This window comes from Dama dama, chromosome 19 (genome assembly GCF_033118175.1).
Source record: "Dama dama isolate Ldn47 chromosome 19, ASM3311817v1, whole genome shotgun sequence".
NCBI classification, from domain to species: Eukaryota; Metazoa; Chordata; class Mammalia; order Artiodactyla; family Cervidae; genus Dama; species Dama dama.
The window spans coordinates 9800654-9824858 of NC_083699.1; the positions used below are offsets into that span (position 1 = coordinate 9800654).

General features: G+C 37.1%; 1 protein-coding gene across 2 annotated transcripts; it reads right to left on the reverse strand.

Moving 5' to 3' along the window:
* Positions 1-894: 894 nt before the first annotated feature.
* SLC33A1 (solute carrier family 33 member 1) lies at positions 895-23625 on the reverse strand. Of its 2 annotated transcripts, XM_061168178.1 has the most exons (6): positions 22838-23625; positions 11403-11593; positions 5356-5540; positions 4964-5081; positions 3766-3981; positions 895-2721 (listed from the first exon to the last, which is right to left on the reverse strand). In XM_061168178.1, exons 1-6 carry the CDS (start codon positions 23610-23612, stop codon positions 2554-2556), a joined length of 1653 nt encoding a protein of 550 aa, XP_061024161.1. In that variant the 5' UTR covers positions 23613-23625; the 3' UTR covers positions 895-2553. The 2 variants fall into 2 exon arrangements, with proteins under 2 accessions (XP_061024161.1, XP_061024163.1); XM_061168180.1 differs by lacking the exons at positions 4964-5081; positions 11403-11593.
* Between the last annotated feature and the right edge of the window lie 580 nt (positions 23626-24205).

A 24205-nucleotide genomic window follows, 5' to 3' on the forward strand; every position in this document is an offset into this window, starting at 1 on the left:
GCCTGGCATGCTGCAGTCATGGGGTCGCAAAGAGTTGGACATGACTGAGTGACTGAACTGATACTGATATTCAGTATTAGCAAGTAAATATATAATTCATTGGAAGGATTAATGCTGAAGCTGAACTCCAAATATTTTGGCCACCTGATGCGAAGAACTGACTCACTAGAAAAGACCCTGATGCTGGGAAAGACTGAAGGTGGGAGGAGAAGGGGATGACAGAGGATAAGATGGTTGGATGGCAACACCGATTCAAGACATGAATTTGAGTAAGCTCCGGGAGTTGGTGATGGACAGGGAAGACTAGAGTGCTGCAGTCCACAGGGTCGCAAAGAGTCAGACACAACTGAGTGACTGAACTGAACTGAAATATATAATTCATTAACTGGAGGAGTTAATGTTCATACTTGAGGAGAGAGTTTAACAGGATCTATTAATCTATTAGTATATATCTATTAATATCTATTAATACAAGGAAAAACACTTATACACAAAAATAGGCAGTATTTTCTAGTAGATTTACAACAAATAGATCCTCACATTCAGGTCGATCATTTATAAGATGCCATCAGTGATCAGTGTATAAACATTGATATTAACAAGTCATTTCTGACATATATTACAAGCATGTGTCCAAATACCCAAATGACTATAACTCAAAGCATGAGTTCATTTACTGAGCAAATGCAAAGAATGGCTTTCACCTTATAGCTAAGGCTTAAATCACCTTATAGCTAAGGCTTAAAATACTCTTTAAAACTTCAAGTCCTAACAATCTGTAAACTTAAAGTACGTTCATGTATAATTTGTAACAATATGGGGAAAAAATAAAGGTAATTATGGCGATGTGTCTTAATCCAAAAGTTAAAAATCAAAATACATTTCACATGAGCATTAAGTGAGTTTTCTTTATTCAAGTAAATATTTTGATTATAATACATGACAATGGACAACCCATGAGATAAAGTACTGTAGTTTATGGTTTTGTGTGTTTCTACGAGGATTTTTCAGGTGATTCTTCAGGATCTGACATCAACGCCCAACAAAGGCTTTCCAATGGCGAGGCACGAGTTCTAGAAGCCAACGCCTGTTTCCTCAGACGCTTCAGAGGCCATTTCTCCTCCATTACTGACAGAAATCCTACCCCAAACTCAATCTATGTCATTAAATTAACAAAATCAAACATCAGATGCATTTTCCCACAAAGAGAATAGTTATTAAATAAGAGTCAACTTCCTAGCTCCTTTTCTCAAACTTTTCAAAGATTTATGTACTCTCTAAATTAGAGTCAAAGTGCCATACAACACAAAACACGCATAGAAGCTTATCACCAGGTATACATAATATGCTGGAAATTGCTAAAGTACTCAAAACCTTAATTTTCCTGGGAAAGCAATTCTCCACTGGAAACTATAGTTTACAAACAGAAGGCTGTGCTTTAATAAGTGGAAAAATAGTACCTGATTTGGTATAAAGCAATTGTGAGATCTTTTCTCATTAGAAAAGTGCTTAATTCAGAAAGCTTTTCCAATACATAACTGACGTCAAACGCACAAAATGTCTTTGTCTCTCTCTTCAAAACATTAGTTTCTAAAACTACAGTATTATTAATTTAAATTTTACTTAATCAGTAAGTTTTATTCTTTTTTTCCCCTATCAATAACAAAAACAAACTACTTGAAGAAAAACATCTAATTTTTATTTCCAAAACTTTGCCACGAATATACATACAACATTAAATTCGATGCCCTTGTGAGCTGTCCATGTGCCACGAAGTATTTATGACAAAAAACATGTATGCTTTAGGATAAGAGTTAAAAAGGAATCAAGATAGCTTCCAAAAAGGGGAGGAGAAGGGGAATCAATAAATTAGAAGTCATAGCTTTCATTTTATAAAAAATAGTTTGAATAATCTTCTTATAAATCTTTAATGTTTACAAAAGCAGGAAATACATTTAAAATAGTCTTTAACACAGATTCATTAGCACAATGTGGTTATTGTCAGAAAATAACAACTAAAATGGTATTTCAGTAGTTTACATTCTCATATCAGCAAATTCCACATAAAATTTAACCAATTTGCAATTCAAAATAAGATTTAACTGACAACAAGGCCAGACTAGTTGTGGATAGTACATGAATAACAAGCTATGTTCCATTTATCATATTTTACCAAAAATTTTAACATAGCTCAATGATAGGTACTGATAACAATACTTGACTGCATGGTTATCACCCATGACTACTGCACTGCAGCTTAAAACATGCTTTGGTCAGTAAATTAAAAAGATATATAAATCAAATAACAAGACCAGAAAAGTTGTTTTAGTACCAATTCTCTGAACTTAAGTAAACTTTAAATACATTGACAAGGTAAGGAAACAGTATATTTAAATATACAGAGAGGTTTCTATATTTTTAACCATTTGGCATTTTATATTAATAATTTCCTGTTTAAAATAATATTTTATACTCCTGTACACTGATTATCATAACTCTCTGAGTTAAAACTAAATTAGAGTTACCTTCCTAGAATGTCCAGTAGTGAATGCATTACTTGTTTCTTTTGCATTTCCATGAAGATGGTCCTTCATCTTGTAATTTTTTAAGTTTTGGACCAAGAAAGAACCACCAACCAAATCCAATCAAAACACAAATAACAGATTCCACATAATAACCATCCAGTGCAGTAACACACGAGCCACCGAGTTTTTTGCAAAGCTGTAAAAACAAAATTATAATAAATACTCCACAATTTCAAAATGGAAGTATTCAGCACTTTATATGTTTTTACTTTGTGATTTAAAGGATTAATCAAAACATTTTTGTGCTCAAACATTTCATTCAAGTGACAAAACAAGTTAATGTATCTTTTTTTAAATGTTAGATATATTTTTTATTACTACCCCCCAAAAAGAGGGGAACAGGGAACTGTTATAGAATTAAAGAGATGTAATAGGCAAAATAATAAAACACAGTAAAGGGAACTTATATGGACTCTAATTTAAACAAAACAACTATAAATAGAAAAAAGGTATACACTCAAGAAGTATTTAAGGATACAGGGTTATGCTCAGGTCACAATGTTAAGTAAAATTTTGTTGTTTTTGTTCAGTCGCTAAGTCGTGTCCAACTCCTGCGACCCGCGGATTGTAGCCTGCCAGGCCCCTCTGTCCATGGAATTTCCCAGGCAAGAATACTGGAGTGGGCTGCCATTTCCTTTTCCAAAGTTAACGTATCTTAATCTATCTAACGCTACCAGCAGTATTAGAAACAATTTTCAGCTCTTGCTGTAAACAATATTCATTTTCAAGATACAGCTTTTCACATTTGGAAGTGTGTAGAGATTTCCAATGAGTTTACTCTAGAAGTGGGTTAGCGTTACTTGGAAATAATTTACCAACAAACTACTAACCACTCAGTTTTAGCTCCATTTGTAACATGAACAGCCAATGGAATTTCCCTCCTATCATTATTAAACTTAGCTATTAATCACGTACTAATATCACATTCCTACTGTACGGGACAATGGTACACAAGGCAGCGGAGATGTTCCTTCCTTGCTAAGAAGCAACTCCAAACTCCAAGTGAGCTCCTTTTACTGATCTGAGTGTGTTATACCCTCAGTAATGATGGGAAAGAAACAAACTATTAGAGACTCTGGGCAGATACGATTTTAAAAAGATGAAGTACCTCTAGAGGCAAAATGAGGAAATGAGCACCTTAATATTCACTCACTATTACCTCAAAGTGCACCACACTCACCTCAACAGCATCAGGTGTTCGGCAATTCTGGTTCGATGCTCCTACACACTCTTTTACTGTGAGGGGATCTACCAGCCAAAGCGCTACCGTAGAAGGCCAGTTTCCTCCCAGGTTGGACACGGTATTTAAAAGGGTCATATATGTTCCGCCAATGAGTGGATCACTAACCTTCGCATTGAAAGCCATTATGGAAACATACATGCTGTACAATGTAACCTACAAGGGAAACATAAAACATCTTCAGGACAACTAAACTTTAGAAAGATATGGTCTAAATTAAGAACATTAAAAGCATAGATCTGAAAACTTTCATGACTCTTATTAAACTCAAATCAACAAATACTTATGGAGCACCTGCTACAGGCCAGGCTCTAAGTCTGGTCATGGTAATACAAAGATGAATAAGATACAGTCCCTCTATGCCCTTGAAGAATTTATTCTAAGCTGGGAAAACAGGGGATAAATAAATACAATTAAATGCAGTAAATACTGTAAAAAGAGGAAGTGCATACATCATGCTATCAGGTCCTAAATAAATAGGAGATTAATTCTATCATATGTATTCAAGGAAGGCTCAAATGAGAATGACAAGTGAGGTGGCACTGAAGGATGCATACAGTAATAAGCAAAACTTATTTATACTATACCTAAATATAGCATGTGTGTGTATATATGTATTATACATGTAAGCACTCAAATATTCAAAGGTAATATGAATATATAATTATATGTATACAACTTTCTTATATATAATTAAAAATTTACATGACAAACTGAAGAGGAAGATCTCCTTGAGAGGCAAAAAGTGCTTAAGCAGCAAGAATTAACCCTCCATTTAGGAACATGAAAACACAGGTTTGGTCCCTGGTCAGGGAACTAAGATCCCACATGCTGAGGAGCAACTGCGTCCGTGTGCCTCTGCTACTGAGCTTGCACGCTCTGCAGCCCGTGCCACAACTGGAGAAGATCCCAAGTGCAACAACTAAGACCCAAGACAGCCAAATAAATATACGTGTGTGTGTGTGTGTGTGTGTGTGTATATTTAAATCCACATGGTTTAAAGTTCATGAATTTCTTCAGTATCTGATTCATGCATAAATCTTAAAATGTATTATCATTATTTTAAGGCAACTGTAGAAAAACATCTTTATTTTACACAGGACAGTTTACTTCCTGGGTAAAACCACAGCAAGCTTACCTGATGTAACGCATAACTCAGCAGCACTACAATATAGTAATATATAGGGAATCCCCCTTGATGCTCCACTTTAGCAGTCCACCAGACCAGTAGAGCATATTCTAATCCAAACAATAATCTACAGAAAAAGAAAGAAAGGTGGAGTTGACTTCTATTTTAGGTTAAAAAAGAATAACAGAAACAGAAATCTGTGTGCCTACCATATGAAAGAAGCCTGAATCTAAAACCTGTTAGGAAGTTTAAAAGAGATAAAAGTGCATATAAATGATACAGAAGTTAAAGATGTTTTTCAAGCCTTTTTCCATATACACTCTATACATAGACACTAGTGATACTGATGGCTGTTCCTCATTTAACCTCTCTTATTTAGTAAGGTTTCATTTCATTTTTACCTGTAGGGCATGGCTTTGTAAAATATGTTTAGTGGCTGGGGACCTGCAGTGTATCTGCTGATAATCAGAGGCAGTATTATTTGCAAAGGAACCATTGGAACTGCCAATAAGGCTAAATGTTCTTTGGGTACTCCCTCTTCTACCAATTTCAGTCCTGTTACTGCATCTGCTGCTGAAAAACCAATCTGCAACATAAAAACAAAAAAATATTTTATGACTTATGAAATATTTTCCTCCAAGTATACATAAGTAATTTAGAAACCTCAGTCTTATTAATGACTCATGTCAGTTAGCAGTTAGAAGTAAGTATCATATTACTGTATCTGGTACAACAATCAAGTTATGGAGGTATACTTAGCTCTATGGTCTACTTACAAATATGAAGTGAAAACAAGTGAAAATTCAGCACTCTTATGAACTGTAATTTTAATTACAATTAAATTTCCGTTTCAAAAAGTTCTGTCTTACAATAAACAGTGTTCAAGTCCAAACTTATTGCTCTGTATATTTTAAGTTTAAAAGAAAAGCTTTTGACTCCAAATAAATCTGGTTAAAATGAAGTATCATTGCCACATACAGTACATATTTTTGATGATTTCTGACTGACAACAAAAAGTCATCTAGCTTTTGAAAAGTAATTCTGAGAAAACATATCTAAGAGGTTGATTTAAATGACGGGTAAAAAAAAGGTATACTTAGACTAATTCTTAAAAACAACAACAAAAAAAGAGTAAGAATGCTAAAATATTGTAGTGGGTGAAAGTTTGAGGTGAAACAAGATATTTAGATGGTCTCAAAGTACCTCCCCATAAATGAATTTTTAATTACAAAAGGAAAAATAGTAATTTTGCAGTGTATTAAACAAGGTAATCAAGGTTAACACAATAATTAATGGTTAAAGGAACATGATATGGCTCCTGATAAAATTCCCTGAAGATTCAAAGTATTATTTCTATGATATTTCTGACATATATTCACAGAATGGACCTAAACATGAAGAAACATTAGACAAACATAAGTGGAAGGCCATTCTACAGAATAACCAGCCTGTCTTCTTTAAAAGTGTCTAGGCCACTACACACCACTATATAGATAGATAACCAACAATGTACAGCACAGGAAACTCTACTCAATTCTGACAACCTATATGAAAAAAGAATCTAAAAGAGAATGAATGGACCATCCCCATGGAAAAGAAATGCAAAAAGGCAAAATGGTTGTCTGAGGAGGCCTTACAAATAGCTGTGAAGAGAAGAGAAGCAAAAAGCAAAGGAGAAAAGGAAAGATATTCCCATCTGAATGCAAAGTTCCAAAGAATAGCAAGGAGAGATAAGAAAGCCTTCCTCAGCAATCAATGCAAAGAAATAGAGGAAAACAACAGAATGGGAAAGACTAGAGATCTCTTCAAGAAAATTAGAGATACTAAGGGAATATTTCATGCAAAGATGGACACAATAAAGGACAGAAATGGTATGGACCTAACAGAAGCAGAAAATATTAAGAAGAGGTGGCAAGAATACACAGAGGAACTGTACAAAAAAAGATCTTCACGATCCAGATAATCATGGTGGTGTGATCACTTACCTAGAACCAGATATCCTGGAATGTGAAGTCAAGTGGGCCTTAGAAACCATCACTACGAACAAAGCTAGTGGAAGTGATGGAATTCCAGTTGAGCTATTTCAAATCCTGAAAGATGATGCTGTGAAAGTGCTGCACTCAATAGGCAAGCAAATTTGGAAAACACAGCAGTGGCCATAGGACTGGAAAAGGTCAGTTTTCATTCCAATCCCAAAGAAAGGCAATCCCAAAGAATGCTCAAACTACTGCACAATTGCACTCATCTCACACACTAGTAAAGTAATGCTGAAAATTCTCCAAGCCAGGCTTCAGCAGTACGTGAACCGTGAACTTCCAGATGTTCAGGCTGGTTTTAGAAAAGGCAGAGGAACCAGAGATCAAATTACCAACATCTGCTGGATCACTGAAAAAGCAAGAGAGTTCCAGAAAAACATCTATTTCTGCTTTATTGACTATGACAAAGCCTTTGACTATGTGGATCACAATAAACTGTGAAAAATTCTGAAAGAGATGGGAATACCAGACCACCTGACCTGCCTCTTGAGAAACCTATGTGCAGGTCAGGAAGCAACAGTTAGAACTGGACATGGAACAACAGACTGGTTCCAAATAGGAAAAGGAGTATGTCAAGGCTGTATATTGTCACCCTGCTTATTTAACTTATATGCAGAGTACATCATGAGAAACACTGGGCTGGAAGAAGCACAAGCTGGAATCAAGATTGCTGGGAGAAGTATCAATAACCTCAGATATGCAGATGACACCACCCTTATGGCAGAAAGTGAAGAGGAACTAAAAAGCCTCTTGATGAAAGTGAAAAGAGGAGAGTGAAAAAGTTGGCTTAAAACTCAACATTCAGAAAACTAAGATCATGGCATCTGGTCCCATCACTTCATGGCAAATAGATGGGGAAACAGTGGAAACAGTGTCGGACTTATTTTCTTGGTCTCCAAAATCACTGCAGATGGTGATTGCAGTCATGAAATTAAAAGACGCTTACTCCTTGGAAGGAAAGTTATGACCAACCTAGATAGCATGTTAAAAAGCAGAGACATTACTTTGTCAACAAAGGTCTGTCTAGTCAAGGCTATGGTTTTTCCAGTGGTCATGTATGGATGTGAGAGTTGGACTGTGAAGAAAGCTGAGCGCCGAAAAATTGATGCTTTTGAACTGTGGTGTTGGAGAAGACTCTTGAGAGTCCCTTGGACTGCAAGGAGATCCAACCAGTCCATCCTAAAGGAGATCAGTCCTGGGTTTTCATTGGAAGGACTGATGCTGAAGCTGAAACTCCAGTACTTTAGCCACATCATGCAAAGAGTTGACTCACTGGAAAAAACCCTGATACTGGGAGGGATTGGGGGCAGGAGGAGAAGGGGATGACAGAGGATGAGATGGTTGGATGGCATCACTGACTTGATGGATATGAGTTTGAGTAAACTCCTGGAGTTGGTGATGGACAGGGAGGCCTGGCGTGCTGCGATTCATGGGGTTGCAAACAGTCGGACACGATGAGCAACTGAACTGAACTGAACTGTGTAACTGAATTACTTTGCTGTATACCTGAAACTAATAAAACACTGTAAGTCAATTATGCTCTAATAAAATAAAAAAATAAAATATTTTTTAAAAGGTCCAGGTCAGACTTCTCTGGTGGTCCAGTGATAAAGAATCCCCCTGCCAATGCAGAAGACTCCGGTTCAATCCCTGGTCTGGGAAGATTCCACACGCAACAGAGCAACTAAGCCCCACAACTACTGAAGCCCATGCTCCACAACGAGAGAGCCAACCGCAATGTGAAGCCAGTGCACTGCAACGAGGAGCAGCCCCCAACTCACTGCAACCAGAGAAAGCCTGCATGCAGCAGTGAAGACTCAGCATAGCAAAAAATAAATAAGTAATTTTTCAAAAGGAAAATGGTATTGTGTCAATTTAAACTTCCAGATTTTTTATCAAGTTCTGGCTTTGCAAGATGAAGTCCTTATTCTTAGGAGATACACTACATACTTCAGGCATTTATGGATAAAAGGGCATGATATGTACAAATTACTACCAAATACTTCATAAGAAATATGTAAAACAACACAATTTACAGAATAAAACAGTAGAGCTAAATATAACAATTAATTATAGAATTTAGATAAACATATGGGTATTCCTTCAATTATACAAGTAAATTTTCAGTAAGTGAAAGTATACAAATAAAAAAAAATTTTAATGCTAAATATTACTTCAAATACTTAACTTCTCAGAATGAAGCCAAACAGCAAATTTCACACAAAAAAATTAAAAGTCAAAGATATTTCATACTTTCTCTTTGTAACTTAAAAGTGTATGAGATATCTGTAACACACATATCTAACAAAACCCCTCATATCCAGGATATATAAAAAATACAAATTCTACAAATTTAAAGAAAGGGGGAACTCTGGATATTCAAATGGCCAATAACTATATGAGAAGATGCTCAATTTCTTTAGTCATCAGGGAAATGAGAAATTATAACCATAATGAGATGCTATGACATACCCACCAGAAAGGCTAAAATTAAAAAGACAATATTATGGTTTCAAGGTTGTGTAATGACTGAAACTCTCACAGTGCTTGTGGGAGGGAAAATTGGAACAATCACTTTGGGAAACTGTTTATAGTATACACTATGCATTTCTTACGGCCCAGCAATTCTACTCCTAGGTATTTATCCAGCAGAGATGTTTACCTACATTCACCAAAAGTACTGTACACTAAAGTTCACAGAAGCGCTATCTATAATGGTCCCAAAGTAGAAATAACCGAAGCATCTGCTGACAGACTGGGATAAATAAACTGTGGTATATTACTACAAAGGAATATTATAAGCAATGAGATGAACAAACTATTGCTATAAATAACAATATGGATAAATTATACAAACATGATGTTGAGTAAAACAGTGCGAGAGCCAGAAACAAGAAAACATACTGGACACTCCACTTATATAAAACTGGAAAATAGGGAAAACTAATCTATGATGTTAAAAGTTAGGAGAGATGTTACTTTTAATGAGGTTTACTTTAAAGGGGGATCACGGAATTCTAGATTCTGTATTTGAAGCAACTCCTTATATATTGCTGGTGACAGTATAAATTATAAAATCTCTTAAAAAGCAATTTAACAATCATATTCACTGAATCTATTGAAAGGAAAGAACCTAAGAATCTACTGGAAGGAAATATTCAGAACACCAAAGAATTACACACAAATTTATTCACTAGTACATTTTTGTAATTAAAACAAATGGCAAATTAAATATACAACAATAAAAAGAGTAAATTATAGCTCATTTATATACTGTAACAATTTATAGTTATTAAAAAGTATGTTATCAAATATTAATGATACAGGAATATGGGATAAGACAATAACAAGATAAAAATTACATACAATTTCACTTTTAAAGTACTTGTGTGTATATATTAGCTATAGTAAATGTATTAATTATATTTATATATATAAAGTGTGTTTATACACATGTGAATGCACATAGATACATACATAGGGGAAAGTGGAAATATACCAAAAATATTACCAATGGTCATGTCTAAACGATGTAATTAGATAATACCATTATCATAGTATTAACTTTCTTGAAGCTTTCAGCATTTTCTAAAGTTGAACCTTAAGTTTAAACCTTCCTAAAATTTCCTAAAAACTCAACCTTCCCTATCACTAGAGAGGGAAAACTCACTATGTCACAACAATGAGACAATTTTTACATTAGTGTTATCAAAATATAGCTATAAAAGTGTTTATGTAAAAAAAAAGTGTTTATGTAGATAGGTTTAAATATACAGTCCAAAAATTCTGTAACCAATTTTATATTTTAGGAATACTAATTCCAACAGTTCATTATAACAAAGTATACTTACCTTTCTTCTAGCATAATCTCTTTAAAATGTTTTCGAACTATAAAAAATAAAGACATCTTAATAGAAAAAATATATAGAATTGTCACTAAAACCTCTATTTGTTTGATGGTATATTTCCTTTTAACATTTTGAAATAGTTCAACCGATTTTTAAATAGACTTCTAATATTCATTTCATATCTTTGTAAATTACATTCTAAGTAAGTAATTTCAATACCTTGGACATTAAATGTATACTCATTCTAATAGCAGAGTGCGGTTAGTTTTTCATGGCATTAATTTCCCTTCCAAGCATTAATTTCATTAAAAACACTCACATTGACTACAAGTACTTCAAATTGGCATAATTTTTTCAAGATCCTAAGACATTTAGCTTAGTTTGCAATTATGTTTGATTTGATATCATCACATCTTTTTAAATCCATTTAGTAAATAAAGTATATTAGCTATTATTGTTAAATTCTAGTATTAGTGGAAAGGGACTTAATTAAAGGCAACAGAAGTATTCCACCACACTAGTACTTGTAACAGAATGGGGGATTTGCTTTTATAAATCTCTTACCTTTGCAGTTAGAATCAGAAGACAAAATGTCAGAACTGCGGGCATTTTTACAATTGCAAAAAGCAGCTTGTAAGTATCTGTGATCCCTTGAGTTTCTTCTTTTCCTACTGATACTTCTTTGTTTTCTTTTTTCAGAAGGGCAACTAAAGTTGTTGTTATCAAAAATACAGTTCCCCAGAAGAAAAGGAAATCTGAAATTTAAAATGTTTTATATCTATAATTAACATGTAAAATAACCTATCTTCATTGATACTAAATAATTCTGTACACAACTTTTTCTCAACTAAAATCTGTTAAAAAAAAAAAAAAAATCAACGCACAGGGCTTGTCATTGGCATCAGACCAGGCACAGCAGATACAAGACATTACACAGACCCAGAAGAGACAGCGATACTCAACAAGGAAAAAGGAAAGGGTTTACTGGGTTGAATGAAATAAAAGTCCATTGTGTCATTTTATTTAAGGGCAGATGATTTTCATATCCCATAAGATCTATCAGTCATACTTCTTAAGCACCTAAATCATTTCAGTTCTTTATTAAATTTTGACAACTTAGACAACAAACAGATGATCATTTACATTAAATGGTCTGCCTTTTGTTTTTAAACTTCGTTTTTAATCTGTTTAAGAATAATATTCTGTTTCAATACTGTGAAACATAAATATGACATACACTTTTGATTGTTTCAGTGGAAGAGAGCTGGGCCACTGGCCAATAATTTAAACAAGCAGAGAGAGTGAATAATGTTCTAGAAGATTCTGCATAATAGCTAAAAATACTAATGAGGCACTATTTCTTGAGTGCATATCATGTGCTATAAATGTGCTAAGCATTTTACACATATCATTCCCTTTACTACAACAACACAATAGATGAAGTTATTACCAGTCCCAATTTTCAGATGATGAAACAGGCTGAGAGAAGGCTGAAACACTGCCTGAAGTTACATTTGAAGTCAGTGCCTCTTTTTTTTTTTTCATTTATTTTTATTAGTTGGAGGCTAATTACTTTACAATATTGTAGTGGTTTTTGTCATACATTGACATGAATCAGCCATGGATTTACATGTATTCCCCATCCCGATCCCGCCTCCCACCTCCCTCTCCACCCGATCCCTCTGGGTCTTCCCAGTGCACCAGGCCCGAGCACTTATCTCGTGCATCCAACCTGGGCTGGTGATCTGTTTCACCGTAGATAATATACATGTTTTGATGCTGTTCTCTCAAAACATCCCACCCTCGCCTCCTCCCGCAGAGTCCAAAAGTCTGTTCTGTACATCTGTGTCTCTTTTTCTGTTTTGCATATAGGGTTATCATTACCATCTTTCTAAATTCCATATATATGTGTTAGTATGCTGTAATGTTCTTTATCTTTCTGGCTTACTTCACTCTGTATAATGGGCTCCAGTTTCATCCATCTCATTAGAACTGATCCAAATGAATTCTTTTTAATGGCTAAGTAATATTCCATGGTGTATATGTACCACAGCTTCCTTATCCATTCGTCCGCAAGTCAGTGCCTCATACAGCCCATTTTAAAACCTGCGTCTCCGTAACCGCCCTGAGAACGCGTCTGATGTTCTCTCTGTGAAACTTACTGTATAACTCTCTCTCAGTTCCTTCATTGTAAAGTAGGAAGACTTGCCTAGAAAATCCCAGGTGTTTTCCAGCCCTAACATTCTGGAATTGTATTCAACTTTACATGTGCTTGCTTTTTAGTTTATTACTAATGCAACACAATCAACTAACTGTTAATGAAGTCTAGCCATCTTTTCCCAAAAAAGTAGACCTTCCTTAAGTCAAGCTTGTCCTCTATCAGTCTTCCCTGCTATGTGAGGTGAAGGTTAACTACCATGGTTTAAACCTCGCTTATGATGAAGGCAGGCAGCATCACTTACTTAGATCAACTTAAAGCACGGCGTAGACCAAATTCACCTTAGTATTTATATAATCCTTACTTATATGTTGGTTTTTTAAAAAATAATATACTTATTTATTTATTTGACGGCACCAGGTCTTTGTTGCTGCATGTGGATCTAGTTCCCTGATCAGGGATCGAACCTGGGCCCCCTGCATTGGGAACATGGAGTCTTAGCCACGGGACCATGAGGTGAGCTCCCTATTTCATTTGACTTTTGTAGTCAACATGTGAGACAAGCAAAGCAGGCATTACTGCTATGAGAGACAAGGAAAAGCTCAGAATATTTAAATCTTTGCCATAGGTCCAATTAAGAGGCAGAACCTAAATCTTTTTATTTGGGTTCCATTATTTCATACTTCTTATATAAAGTTGTTTTTTTTTTAATACTGTTGAATTAAGAATCTACTAGGAGTTTCTGGTGGTCCAGTGGTTAAGAATCTGCCTACCAATGCAGGGAACATGGGTTTGGTCCCTGGTCTGGGACGCTTCCGCACGCAGTGGGGCAACTAAGCCTGTGTATCACAACTGTTGAAGCAACGTGCCCTAGAGTCTGTGCTCTGCAACCAGAGAAGCCACGGCAACGAGAAGCCCAGGTACCACACCTAGAGAGCAGCCTCTGCACATTGCAACCAGACAACGCGGCAACAAAGTCCCAGCACAGCCAAAATTAAATAAATAAATAAACTTTAAAAAATAAAAAAGAATCTACTGCTGCTGCTGCTGCTAAGTCGCTTCAGTCGTGTCCGATTCTGTGCGACCCCACAGGCGGCAGCCCACCAGGCCCCTCCGTCCCTGGATTCTCCAGGCAAGAACACTGGAGTGGGTTGCCATTTCTTCTCCATTAGTCTCCAGAAGCATAACCAAAAATGAGGCTCTGCTATTCAAATTATGCAAATAAAAAAGCTAAATCTTCTCAAACATACATGGAAATTTGTATTCTTAGGTGAATTCTTCTCTCCATAACAGGAATTTACACAGACGGACCCCAACTTATGAGGGTCTCACTTGAGATTTTTCAATTTTCTGATAGTGTGAAAGCAACATGCATTCAGTAGAAACTGCACTTCAAATTTTGATCTTTTCCCAGGCTAGCAATATTCATTATGATCCTCTGCTGTGAAGTTGGGGAGCACCCGAAAGTTACGGCTCTCAGTCAGCTACACAATCACAATGGTAAATGCACAACCATTCTGTACCCAGACTACCACTGTGTTTTTCACTTTCAGTACAGTTTCAATAATTACATGATATTCAACATCTCACTATAAGACAGGCTTTGTTTTAGATGATTTTGCCTCACTGTGGGCTAATGTTAAGTGTTCTAAGCATGTTTAAGGTAGGCAAGACTAAGTTAAATGCATTTTTGACTTAAAAATTTTCAACTTATACTGGGCTTACTAGACATAACCCCATCAAAAGTTGAGAAGGATCTGTCATTAATTTTAGATATCAGAAGAAAAACAGGAAACAGGAAAAACTGAGATTCCTAAATGCAAAGGTATTCACTTTAAAATGCATTAATAAATACACATCTTATGATTAAAGTTCATTAATATCATAAGTTCTAGTTTGTATTAATATAGTTTTGAAATCTAGTTCAAAAACAATGAACAACAATTTAAGATTATTCTTATAATTGAGGCTAATGTTCAATATTTTTGCATTCTTAGTTTCATCTGTGAAATTGACAAATAAGGACATTTATGGAATGTCATCTATAATATTTATTCTCATTGGCAAAGTTCTTGTTCATTATTTGATTTAAATTAGCTATTCAAGAAACCCTGAAAAAAACTTTCACTGTCACCAGAAATTTCAATTAATGGGCTTTATAAAAATGTTAACTGAAAATTTAAAGTTTTAAATTATATACTACTTTCAGCAAAAATTTTCTTAGTATAGTATTTCTTGTTTAGTATATTCTCCCAGTTTTAATGAACAAAATCTTCACCTGATTTTAAACTCTTTGATCCCAGTGCAGAGAGAGAAAAAAAAATTAATAAGAACAAGTTAAACAGGTTTCAGTACTGTTTGCAGATAAGATTATGCAACAATTCACCAGTATTCAAAAAGGATGTAACAGTCAACTCCTGAGTGTCTATTATGCCAAGGCAAAACAGAGGACAGTGCAATAAATCTCAAAATCACTCTCTAAGACAAGCATTATTATTCCTACCTTATACTCAGTGAAAGAGAATTACAAACCAGAAACTACCAGAGGGGGGATTCAAACTCAGATCTGATTCTGAATGTGTCCCATTATACTACCCAGATGCTCAGATACACCTACTGCAAGTAAGCTCTCTTCCGATCAAACAGATAGGCTTGAGGAAAATGGTACTTATTTTAGCTCCAATTATGAAGTCTGGAACATAGATACTTGAGCAAACCTCTTTTAAACTGGTTACTTGTATTCACCCCTACCCACCTTCATCTCCCCATATGGGTACGTAGACCAAACATGGTACATCTTCCTAAACAGTTCATTTACTCAATAACTTAGAAATATTTTCATGAAAAATGAATATTAAAGAAAAGGTTAAATCTCTAAGAATTTTTAAGATAAAACATTAGATTTCCAAAAAATTTCAACCTTCGAGGCTTTGGACCAGGCCTCCAGACCCTTTGTGGTGTAGGTTCATTCTCTTCCACCACTGGAAAAGGTAGAAAAATTAAGCACAGTCTGATAACAACCATCCTTGGATCAGAACAGCTTCTCTCTAACTCTCACACTATGGGAATTAACTTGAGTCCTTCAGAAGTCAATGGCAGGAAAAGAAACTTTCAGTTTCTGTTTTACATTACCATCAGGCCTTCCTTTTATCTTGCTTTCAGCACACCTTTCCCTGCTCACAAGTCAGGATATGAAGGGACTTTAGACAGCTATCATCAGTCCACTGCTTTCACTTTCACCATGGAAGAAACTGAAATAGAAATACTATGTATCTGGCCCTGGGTCACCAGCTAAGTCTCAACAAGAAATAGAACTTTCTTCTATGTCACAAACCACTCCCTTAAGCATTTGCTCAAAACATCTATGCCAAAGAGCACTCCCAGAAAATGCTGTTTTGGTTATACAATATATCTTATTTGAGGATTAGAATTTTTTAAAGACAGCATGCAATGGAAAAATTGACTAAACACAAAGCTAATTTTGAAATCTTCAGAATCCTTTAGTTTTCCTAAGCCCTTAGAGAGGTGCCATGTTTGAGATCACATACTTTTTCATTAACTCCAACAATGTTAGGTTCTCCTCTGGGGCAGAAGAAATGGTTTCTTCAATCAAGCACCAGATTAAGCAGCTGTCTGGTTATCAAGAGTCCTATTGTCCCAAAACATTAAACTCAGCCCAGGATGCAAAACTGAAGCTGAGACCAATAGATGCAATGCTTCCATCTCATGCTAACTCTGGAGCATGTATCACTGAATAGAAGGAAATAAACTACTCTCTCCATGTTTTTAGGACTTCCCTTGTGGCTCAGCTGGTAAAGAATCTGCCTGCAGTGCGGGAGAGCTGGGTTCAATCCCTGGGTTGGGAAGATCCCCTGGAGAAGGGAAAGGCTACCCACTCCAGTATTCTGGCCTGGAGAATTCCATGGACTGTATAGTCCATGGGGTCACAAAGAGTTGGACACAACTGAGCAACTTTCACTTTTACTTTTCCATGTTTTAAAATATGTTCAGGTCAAGCACAAAATCCATATTAATTAAACATACATATATATCTCTACTCTGATGCTATGACAGTAGGTTCTTGCATTCAGTTTTTGTACAACCTCTATCCTGACACCCCAAAATCACTTTTTTTCAAGACAAAAGCTGAATTCTGACTTTTATAAAAGAGTTGACAGTTAAGTATTCCAAACTATCACATGAAGATGCAGGGTACATCAGAATAGCTGAAATGAAAAATAATGATAACATGAAATGCTGGCGAGGATGCAGAGAAACTAAATCGCTCATATGTTACTGGTAAGGAGATAAAATGATATAGCTGCTCCAGAAAAAATTTGGCCAGTTCCTTTCAAACTAAAAATGCATTTATAAATAAACCAGCATTTGTACTCCTGGGCACTTATCTGAGAGAAATGAAGACTTATTTTCACATAATAATTATCGAAAAACTAGAAACTACTCAAATCACCTTCAACAAATGAGTGGTAAAACAAAGTGTGGTATGTCAAAAAAGATGGAATATTTCTCAGCAACAAGACAGAACAAATCACTGATCCATCTAACAACTTGGACAAACCTCAAAGAAATTATTCTAAGTGAAAAGAGCCAATCACGAAAGGATATATGCTGAATGATTTCACTATGTAACATTTCTGAAACAACATAATTATAAAGATGGAAAACAGATTAGGGGCTGACAGGGATTAGGGATGGAGAGGAGGAAATGGGCATAGCTGTAAAGAAACAACAGAAGAGTGTATTGTGGTGAAGGTACAGTTGAGTATTTTGATAGTGGTGTTGGAGGTTATATAAGCTTAAATGGGATAAAACTGCATAAAACAATACACACATAAATGGGTAGATGTACAACTGCTGAAATCTGAATAAACTCTATGGATTGTACCAATGTCAATTTCTTGGTTTTGATACTGTACTATAGTTATATAAGATTTTAACAGTGGAGGCTAGGGAAAGGGTGCATAGGACTTTCCTAAACATTTCTCTGCAAGCGCCTGTGAATCTATAATTATTTTAAAATGAAGTTTTTAAAAACTAGTGGGAAATTTAAGCAAGAAAAAGTTCTACCAAAAGTTCTATGACTGTGCTAGGAATAAGAAATACAGGTCTCAACACAACACTGTAAATCAACTATACTCCAATAAAAATTTTAAAAGTAAATTAAAAAAGTAGGTCTCAAACATAAGACAATATAAAATATCTAAAAGGAAAGAAATCCTTAGATGTGCTGAAATCAAGTATTCTATAGCTTTAACTGATGACAACTGAAATTCAGCTATCATGTTCAAAAGTAAAGAGAAAAAAGTGAAATTTTAAAAGTTTTTCTTACTTAACACCAAACCAAGAAATACAAATTCTAGAAGGTAACAAACATCTTGCTTTCTGACTATGCACCCTATTCTTAATAAATATTTCAGCATGCACACTGACATATAAAATACATATTTGTGATCTCCCATACCAAGATATGAGTATGGGAGATCCAAGGCAACCCACTCCAGTATTCTTGCCTGCAGAATCCCATGGACAGAGAAACCTGGAGGGCTACAGTCCATAGAGTCACAAAGAGTCAGACACCACTAAAGCAACATGGCATGCATGCACATGCATGTGCAAGATATACAGTGTAAGATATAAACTCCACAGTAAAAAATATAAAATAATGAAGAGAACATGAATAAAATGCAAGATTTATCCCAAATTATATTTAAAATAACAGATGAAATCAGGGGTTTTATATTTTTCATTTTTAATTTTCTAGGAGAGTATGTTGTATTAAGTAAGTCTATTTTTCTTTCTCCAATAAAGAGTTTTTAGGAACACTATAAATCAAAGTAGAAGACTGTAATTAGTGAGGTTCTATAATTCTTTTACTGATAAATTTACATACTAAAGGCTAATTCAACTGGCCTCCAAGTATATTTCGATGAAATTAGAAGTGAAATTCAACATATACCAAATAAGGCATATACCAAATAAAATCAAATGCGTTTTTACTTTACAGTGTATTTTGTAAATTGCCTTTTATGCACCCCATTCACAAAGCTCCACAGTTCTTTACTGGACAAAGACAGCTTATAGTACCATTTCTCCTTTGCTTTGTTTTAAAAAAGAAAAAAGGCTTCAGACCTCCTTTCTGGGGTACGGTCTCCAGCTTCTAATGTTTAATCTCTCCTGACTCTAGCAGCCCCAGCTGTTGTGTTGTTTGGTCACCACGTCATGTGGACTCTTCTGCAACGCCATGGCTGCAGCCCCCAGGCTCCTCTGTCCCTGGGATTGCCAGGCAAGGACACCGGGGCGGGCTGCCCCTTCCTCCTCCAGGCCTTCCCGACCAGGGACTGAATGCGTCTCCCGCACCTCCTGCACTGGCAGGCTCTTGACCACGAGTGCCTCCTGAGGAGCCCAGACCTGAGCCTACCTGCCTGCCTTAAAGAGCATGAGTTTTTCAGCTCACCATCGTCCTCTCCGATAACTACAGTCCTGCACTAACTCGTTTTAGTTGGCAAAACTCCACTATAAATTACTTGTGGGCAGAGAATGGTCAGGTTTTAGTCATCAATTTATAACACCTGTCATATTACCAGTACCAAAAAGGGAGTCAATGCTGAGTAAATAAAAAGATATGGATCACTTTAAAAACAAAATAACAAAAAAAACCCTTAGTCTGTCACTTTTGAGCATCTGGCATTCTGGGAGCATGCTGATATTTTTTTTTTAGATATCAGCAGCCAGACTGCTGATTTCTCTGGTAGAAAAGCCCAATCAGCATGTATTATATTTAGGTTTTGAAGCTTTCCTTGAAGTTTTTCCTAAGTTTCTGACAACTGAAGGAAAAACACCAAATAAAAAGTCAGGAAATCTAGTTGGTTAAGTCGCTCAGTCATGTCCGACTCTTTGCAACCCCGTGGAGTGTAGCCCACCAGGCTCCTCCGTCCATGGGATTCTCCAGGCAAGAATACTGGAGTGGGTTGCCATTTCCTTCTCCAAAGCCATAAGTAAATCTCTAACTAGCCAGTTAAGAGTTTCCTTATCAGTTTCCTCATCTATAAGAATGAAAGGATGCAAATATATCTTTTCAAGTCGTAAAACTTTATGTTGTAATCTCTGTGTTCTTCTGGGTTACTCTCACATTTCTTTTTTTTTTTTTTACTCTCACATTTCTTGAAGCTTAAAAGGTTGCCTCTTTTCGCTACTAAAGATCCTTGAAAACCAAGGTGGCAGGATCAAAAGGAGGTTACCTCTGGGTTAAGGACTGTTCTGTATTCCTAAGGAACCAAAAGCCAATCTCAGCATAATTAAGTTTTTCTAAGGGATTCTATTAAATATTTTCATCCTATCTTTTCATTCTAAATTTACTATTTAGATTACTGCTTTCTTGATGTAAAAACTGTTCTTTCTGAATGTATTCTATCTCTATGTATCTGTAGCTCAAAACAAAGTGCTAATCACAGAATATATTTCAGAATTTAAAAAAAATAATTATGCCTCTTTTAAGTTTCTCATTTTGTAAACAGTCGCCTCAGTGTTTGCCTCTTCCATTACCTAAGCAACCGTGCTCCCTCCATGATCCTCTCTGTGCTCTCTCAATTCCTCAAAGCCACTGGTTCTTCTCAGTCATACTAAGTTCCCCCACCCGCACAAAAAAACCCCAAAACTATAAATGTGGTATGTACAGTTGTACAAAGAAGAATGAAAAAAGCAGGAATTCCTCAACTCTTATTAAAATGCCTGAACCCAAAACAGCTATACACTATGGATATAAAAGTTCAATTAAAAAGTAAGCCATTTTTACAGTTTCCTGGAGAACACAGTTCAAATTCCAAAAAAAACAGCTATTCAAAATAATAAACCAGTGTAAATAAAAATCTAGTGGTACACTTCTGATCTTCCCAAAGGGGCACGGTTGTGGCTGAGGGAGGATATAGCTATAATGGTTCTTAAATGGATAACAGCATTCTCTGGAATGATATTGTATTAGTCACTTGTTTAACACATAAGAAAGCTCTAATTTACTCAGTAATTTAGCTTCCATAGCCTCTTCAATCTTGATTTCTCTACTGAGGCTTTCCCATAATAAAGGAACACACCATCCCATTAGCACTTTTTGGTGATATGAACAGTCCCAATAAAAAACAAAAAGCAAAACGTATAAAAAGCAACAAGGTGCTGATATGATGCATTCACAAAGTATTTCTGAGCAGAAAATTATCCATGGAGCAGGAGTGCTACCCCAGAACACTAAGAGACAAATCTGTCTAGGTGCATAGCAGTATCACTCAACCATCTTCAGCCTTAAACCGACTGAGGAAAAGTAGAACTATTATTTCATCAGTAATAGTGGCTCACTAGCAGCTTGAAGAACTGGAAAGGGGGTCCCTTACAGGATGTAGGGATGTGGTGGGGGTGTATACAATTTCAGAAATACAGTTGTGAATCCCTTCCTCCCATCCCTGAATGTTAAAATTTAAATCTTTACAATTCCCTCACCACTCACCTTGTTGTTGTTTACTCACTAAGTCGTGTCCAACTCTTTTGTGCCCCATGAACTGTAGCCTGCCAGGCTCCTCTGTCCATTCCCAGGCAAGAATGCTGGAGTGGGTTGCCATTTCCTTCTCAAGGGGATCATCCTGACCCAGAGAGTGAACCCTCATCTCCTGCATTGGTAGGCAGATCCTTTACCACTGAGTCACCACGGAAGCCCCCACCATACATCATACCCTGACATTTACCTTTTGGGAATCGCCTAATGCTAGGAAGAGGAGTGAAAGTAGCTGTTTAAACTTCAAAAGACAATCATCCTAAATTCATCATCACTACCGGAATTAAGAACTCTATTACAGTCCCAGTGTTGTTCTTGATATTGGTAATTTTATAGTTTCTTAGTTTTTAGGAAAGTTAAAAACCAAAAAAACCCAAAACAAAAACCCAGAAAACATTACCAGGCCATGTATTATACTCATGTAGAAAGAGGCGAAAATCTGTAGAATTCACAACTTCCTACAGGACAAACTTTAAACTCTTACTGGTAGCAACTAAACAATTCAGTCAACAACCTTTCGCCACCATTTCCCAAAATCAGATGCCACAAACCAGTGCTTCAGGCATTTAGACCACTGTATGTACAGTCCTGTATCTTTTGGTACTTTGCTGCTTCACTGCATTTTCAGCTTGTGTTTGGTGGCTTCTGAACTTTACTTACCCACATCATGAAATCTTATTCAACAAGGGCAAATGTAAAGTCTGACTCTCACAAGCTCTTTTTGAGGGCTGGAATTAGCTTCAATCACAGAAGGCCCTTTGAACTCTCACTTAGCCCACTCACTAATGTTTCAATGGATTAACCCTGTTCCATTCATCGGAAGACTAGATGAGATAGAAAGGGGGTCTTGGTATAAGAGTAAGGGTAGGAATGGACTAGAAAACATGGAGCTAGAAATCTCAATCTACAAAAGACAAAAGGAAAACTATATATAGAGTCAGGCTGGGTTCATGTGTCCACACCAGCCAGACTTTTAAAAAACGTGCACCTAAGTATTATTATGCAAGCGCCAAGGTAGCCCTAGACTCAGAGTTTTGTTTGCTCTTACACAACAATGTTTGTTGGATGAGTTGCCTTTCCCTGCTCACTTCAGAATACGGATCAATTATGATTGCTTTAATGTAATCATTCTGGCTGAAGCTCATATTAACAGAACAGATAACTTACCTCGGATCATCTCCCATAATATGATTTCCAGTTCATTAAATTATGGTTCTAACACACACTGTCGAAAGGATTTATAAACGTACAATAAACCTAACAGCATAATAAATACACTACCTGAAAGAGTGACGATTCCCCTGGGTTGAGGCTCAAATCGCAAGTATTTGTTACAAAAGTCGGCAGATTCAAGGGCCAAAAACAAAACATTGCCCAAAAAGTAGCCGGCTGTTTGGCCCACTGAATTGCAAGTAGAAGCATAACCCACGTTTTCCCGGGATAACATAGTTAACGCCCAACCATCCACAGCGATGTCCTGGGTGGCTGCCAGGAACTCAAACAAAAAGAATGTCACAGTGAGAGCAACTACGTCGGGGGTTCTGCCATCCGTATTTCCGAGCAAATGGTCCACTTGAGTGGAGAGATATATCATGAAGAATCCCAATATATACTGTGTTGGGACAAGCCAAGATTTGCGACGACCGAAGTTCTTAAAGTAAACCGCATCAACCAATGGGGCCCAGAGCAATTTGAGACTGAAGGGCCAAAAGACAAAACTGAAGAACGCTTGATCTGTATAGCTAACATTTTTGCTCTGCAAAATGAGTGGGATGCTTCCCGCCAAGCCCAGTGGAATGCCCTGAAGTACGTAAAGAAAGAGCAACAGCAAAATGCTGCTCAATTCCGCCCGGCAGCTCCGTGGGGTTTTTGAGAAATCAACAGTGCTGATATCCCGAAGAAGAGCTTCTTTGTCCCCTTCCCCGCCCACCACCTCCGGAAGATTATCATCCCAGGAGCCCGGCGGCAGAGGACCACTCTTCAAATCTAGAGAGTGGTTGAAAGTCCCTGGCCGTCGCTGACGACTGTTGTCCTTGTGGGAGACGGTGGGTGACATGTCAGAGACGATGCAGAGCCCCGTTTGAGGGGGGCCGGGGCTGAGCGTCTTGGATCCGTCTAGTCCCAGGTCCAAGGCTGTCGCTCTGGACCGGGGTCTCTAGGGCTCAGGGAGGGGGGCAGGGCGCGGGTTGATAAGGGCACTTCTTACTGTGGCCGGCAGAGCTGAAGCCGGGAGCCAGTCCGCTGGCTGGAGGCCCAGGCAAAGCCCAGGTAGGTGCCCCTTGGAGCGGCGTCAAGGAGCCTGAAGAAGCCCCCCGGGCAGCCGCGCCGGGGTCTGGGCTGGAGGACGGGGCCGTGGTGCTGCTGTGGAAACGGGCCCCTAGCTCCGGCGAGGCCAAACTGCCAGTCCAGCCGGCCCACGGTCTTCTCTCGCCGTCACCGATGCAGCCGACAGCACTTTCTCCACCGGACACCACAGACATCTGATAACTTCCTGTCTGGAGCTTCAGGAAGTGGTCCTAGTCTCAAATAAGTCCTGAACCCGCCTCCGAGGCAAGCCAATCAGGACACGCTCTCGTGGCCGACTTCGGAAACAATGCTCGGTAGGAACCTGAAGCCCCAGTGGCCGAGACCTCTTGGGAGGATTAACGC

Bases quoted from the DNA above. Each gene is read 5' to 3' on its own strand.
- SLC33A1 (XM_061168178.1), bottom strand. From the start codon at position 23,612: ATGTCACCCACCGTCTCCCACAAGGACAACAGTCGTCAGCGACGGCCA. The intron at 5,541-11,402 runs GTAAGAGATTTA...TTTATGTTGCAG, and splicing joins TTCTGATTCTAACTGCAAAG to ATTGGTTTTTCAGCAGCAGA. The intron at 5,082-5,355 runs GTAAAAATGAAA...CTTTTTCTGTAG, and splicing joins TACAAAGCCATGCCCTACAG to ATTATTGTTTGGATTAGAAT.